Source organism: Mus caroli, chromosome 8 (assembly GCF_900094665.2).
Source record: "Mus caroli chromosome 8, CAROLI_EIJ_v1.1, whole genome shotgun sequence".
Classification (NCBI taxonomy): domain Eukaryota; kingdom Metazoa; phylum Chordata; class Mammalia; order Rodentia; family Muridae; genus Mus; species Mus caroli.
The window spans coordinates 61,128,970-61,133,788 of NC_034577.1; the positions used below are offsets into that span (position 1 = coordinate 61,128,970).

The following is a 4,819-nucleotide window of genomic DNA, read 5'->3' on the forward strand; positions in this document are numbered from 1 at the left end:
CCTGGTCTACAGAGTGAGTTCCAGGACAGCCAGGGCTATACAGAGAAACCCTGTCTCGAAAAACCAAAAAAAAAAAAAAAAAAAAAAAAAAAAGATTATAGGGATTGAAAACTGACTAGAGTGGCTAGTGGCCTTTTTCCCTTAAGAAGGACACTCGTTTATAGTGTTAGGAGGAAAAGGGTTGCAGGATATTAAGCAGCCAAATGCTGCTGACATTCATCTTGGATATGTTTTGCATTTTAAAAATATCATCCAAACAATAAAGCTATTTACAGTTAGTGAGGAGACAAGGCTGATTTCCAGAAGTAACCAACTTTGTGGAATTTTCACCCAGGCCCGAGGTTTCCACAAATAAAACCTACTCCTTCCTGATTTACACGGAGGTGGACATCGGAGAACTGCTGATGATGAAGCTTAAGTGGGTCAGCGACTCCTACTTCAGCTGGCCCGACTGGTGGAGCAGCCCCAGCTTCGTCATCGAGAGGATCCGAGTGAAAGCCGGAGAGACTCAGAAAAAGTAGGAACCCTCCTTCCCAGGCCTGTGGGACCTAGTTAATTACTGCAGAAACCGTTCAGGAATAGTCTTTCCTGGCCACACTGAGGACCTTGTTGAGTACCAATCACACTTGCACACTTGGGAATGGAAACGTCTGGACTTTTTTTTTTTTAGATCTTAGAATAGTTGCACAAATATAATGAAATACATAGGAGCTAGGTATTTCATGGTCCTCTTATACCCACAGTCTGAAGGTAATTGGACCTTTTCAGTGACTGTGCATTTTGACTACCATCCATCACCTCAGATCATGGTGTGAAACTTCCCACATGTGCCATCATTTTGGAACATCTGGGAATTTATATTGTGGGGTTGGAGATGCTCAGCCTGTAATATTTCTGCATTTCAAGTAAGGGACCTGAAAGCCCTGAGCTGGTCACAATTATTTGGAATGAGAGCTGGGATCAGAAGTAGGCAATCTATGTATTCATCTAGGACTATTTCTTGCAAGTACAAAATAGTTACAAATTATAGAACAAATAATTTGCATAAAGAGCCCCAAGCCCCCATAGAATTGAAATGTTTACCTACTTGTCCAGGGATTTTGTGACCATACCATTGATAGGAACAACTCTTTAATCTAGCATTGAGAAATTTATTATTATTATTATTATTATTATTATTTCATTTATTTTTAGACAAAAACTTTTAGAAGTGCTGTGAATAGAAAAATTCTACATAACCTTTGTTCCCAAAGCAGTTGAAGGCTGGCTCCCTAATTCTCCTATAGCAACACTAAGAGGCTCTGCTGCTCAGACCTTCTGAGTGAGATGTGATCCAGATGGCACCCTTAACTGTTGGAACTATGGCCACACACCACAGTTAACTAACATGATTACCTACGATGTGATTGGTCTTGACCCATTTTGAACAGTTGTTCTAATTGATCCACGTGGCATGCTCACATCTTCTTTCTTCCACAGGGTCATCTTCTGTGCTAGGGAGAAAGTATCTCATCTGCAGAAGGGAAAGGACTCAGCAGTGTTTGTGAAATGCCATGACAAGTCTCTGAAGAAGTCTGGCTGGTGAGCATCTTGCAGCACTGCTTTTTAAGCATCTTCTTGAAGTGGCCTCCTCCTAGCTCTTTGCCCTGCAGCTCTTGTGGTCGCTATCTTTAGGGCTTCTCTCTCAGCCTTTCTTTCTTATCTTATGTTACTTGCTTTTTTTCTTTTTTAACTGCTTAATGCTACTTTTCTTTTTGCACTATGCTGACCTTCATCCCAGACATATAAGTTAACTTTTTTTTAATTCATTTATTATTATATATAAGTACACTGTAACTGACTTCAGATGCACCAGAAGAGGGTGTCAGATCTCATTACAGGTGGTTGTGAGCCACCATANGGTTGCTGGGATTTGAACTCAGAACCTTCCGAAGAGCAGTCAGTGCTCTTACCCGCTGAGCCATCTTGCTAGCCCACAAGTTAACTTTTATTTCGTGAATTACACACAAGTCCTCTCTTCTTAATTTCCCACTACTGCAAGTCTGTTAGCTACATAGATGTTATCTGAAAGGCAGGGAACACTGCAGCTGTATGTTCTGCATAGTGTCTCATATCAGCTGTAGCCACATGGTCACCTTCTTGCTCCAATAGCTACAGATTCCAGGACAGGACCACAGGGGAGACCTAAACTGTGTCAAAACCCCAAATATGGGGAGAAAATGGAGTCAGAATACAGGAAACTGTTATCCTATCTCAAAACAACTGCAGGCTTGTCCGTCTTACGTGACCTCTGGGGCTAATCCCCATGGCAGCTGGCAGCAGAATCTTTCCAGCACGTCAATGCTAAGTGGAGACCAAGCATGTGACCTTCCATCTCCTCTACCAAGCTCTCAGGATACGCTGTTTTTATCCCTCCCCCTTGTTCCTCTGCCAGACCCCAAGTGCTAATAGGTTACACCTATTAAAAGAAGATACTAGATAGTGCCACAGAAGCAGTGATACAGAAACAATAACAGATGCTGGTCACAGAGTCACTGGGCCATAGAAAAAGCATTTGTTTTTGCTTTCTCCTGTTTTCTAGATTATTATAAGCACAAGTACCAAATAAAGTTAGCCTCTTCAGAAAAAGAATACTAAAGACCTACTATGAGCATGTCATTTAAAATATCTACCTAAATATAACCTGTATGTGCTCACTATGGACAGATGAGGAAAACCAGAGAGAAGCAAAGTAAAACCAGTAAGGTCTTATCAGTAACATTTGACATGTGATTACCAATTTTATTTAGAACCGTTGTCACTATACATACATGGCATTTGTATGTTCTCACATCACAAACATTGGGGTATGGCAATGAATAAAAAGAAGGTGCCACATGGATCCCAAACATCACTGTGAGTTCCCAAGAGAACTTGACATGGAGAAGAGCTGGCCAGCATTAAACTGGCAAATGACTCTTAACTGAGGGGAGAAATCCGAATCATAGATCCAAGGAAACTTCATACTTACCTCCTCTTTGAAATAGGGGACTCCAGTATAAAAATTTAGATATGCACACAAACACATTACATACACCTACTTTCCCCCATGCCCATCTGCAACTTTAAGTAGCTATGTAAATATAAAAATAAAGGCCCCTTTAATAAGTAAAAACCCCAAAATTGAGGAAATACCTTCAATTATTTATGAAGTACTTAGATAGCCCTGTTTCTAAGACATCATCTGAGAAGGTCCAATGATGTGTCTATGGTCTGTTCATAGGGGTTCTAAACAACAGATACATAGGAAGCCATTACCTGAAATGCATTTTAAATTTAGGATTATGAGTCAGCCAGTGCTCTTCAAGGGTTTTTAACTCACAGACTCTCAGTCTAACGTCCCCTGTTAACTCTTCAGAATGCCCACAAAGAAAGAATGAAGCAGCCTTTCTATAATGTTTAGAGCATAGGAAAGCTTTGTGACTTTTGTCATCACATGACCTGATCTTCTGAAGATGATGCTCAGATGGGGGCCTCTCTATCTGTGCACCGAGGGTGTCTGCTGCCCCAGGAGACGACTGCTTTTCCACATCTATAATCCTCACCACACAAGCTCTGTTCTGAATGTCACTGCTTCCTCCTGACAGTGCTGGGGAGGGAATGGATTTGTAGAAGACAAAGCAGATGATTAAATAGCCTTTCTTCTGTTTTTCCTCAGACACTGGACAAACCAACAAGAGAAGAAAGCATCTGAGTTCTTTGAAGACAGAAGAAAACAAAGTAAATTTAATTTAAAAAAATAATACCCTTGTTTGGGTGTTTGAAAGTGGGTTTTCCTGAGTATTAATCCCAGCTCTATCGTGTTAGTTAAACAGAAGACAGTCTCAAATATTAAACGGTGGCTAACCCAGGGTGAGGAATCTAATGGCCCATAGCAGGTCTTCCAGCATCAGAAGACAGCAGGCAGGAGAAACATGCTGGCTTGTATCCCTTAAGAAGGAATCATTTGTTCCCAACAATATAAGACTCCATCATGTGACCCATTTGATCATGGTCTAAAATTAGTAAGGGCCTCTTATTTTTATTAGAACTCTGAGGTTTTATATTGAGACCTTTTCAAAGTTTTCTCAAAGTCTAATATAGACAATACTTTTTGTGGCATGAGTCAGATCCATTTCCTTAGCGGTTGAAACCCCTGGCCTTTGTAACTAGTTTTTTTACTATTGGGATATATCCCCCCACTAAAAAAAAAAAAAAAAAAGGAACCAGGAACGTGTGACTTGGCAAAAGCAGTTGAAGACATGGCTCATGAAGTCCTGACCCTTGGTCCCACCACAACAAAGTACAAGTCAACAGAGATACAAAACCTAGACTGAGTAATTCTTAATAGACTTGAATTTTTATGGCTTAATTCTTCCCTCTTTTAAATATTTGTCATATATTTTAACATTGTTCTCTAGATAGATGTTGAAAATGAGCTTGTAAGCTGGGCAATGGTGGCACACACCTTTAATCCCAGCACTTGGCAGGCAGAGCCAGGAGGATTTCTGAATTCAAGGCCAGCCTGGTCTATAGAGTGAGTTCCAGGACATCCAGGGCTACACAGAGAAACCCTGTCTTGAGAAAAAAAAAAGCAGGAAAAAAAAAAAGGAGGAAGAGGAAGGAAAGGAGGGGAGGAAGGGAGAAAGAGAGAAAGAGAGAAAAGAAAGAAAGAAAGAAAGAAAGAAAGAAAGAAAGAAAGAAAGAAAGAAAGAAAGAAAGAAAGAGAAAAAGAAAATGAGCTTGTAACTGAGGTGACATATAAATTGAGCTGAAAGACAACAACGCCTAGGTTGATTTT

At 40.4% G+C, this 4,819-nt stretch overlaps 1 protein-coding gene across 1 annotated transcript in view; it reads left to right on the forward strand.

Moving 5' to 3' along the window:
• The window catches only part of Lpl (lipoprotein lipase), a 24,420-nt gene extending 20,103 nt beyond the window's left edge, over positions 1–4,317 (forward strand). The window contains exons 8-10 of the mRNA XM_021169248.2: positions 335–517; positions 1,480–1,581; positions 3,698–4,317. Of these exons, the coding sequence (XP_021024907.1) occupies positions 335–517; positions 1,480–1,581; position 3,698 (286 nt within the window). The 3' untranslated portion in view covers positions 3,699–4,317. The remainder of the gene's footprint in view (positions 1–334; positions 518–1,479; positions 1,582–3,697) is intronic.
• The last annotated feature ends 502 nt before the right edge of the window (positions 4,318–4,819 follow it).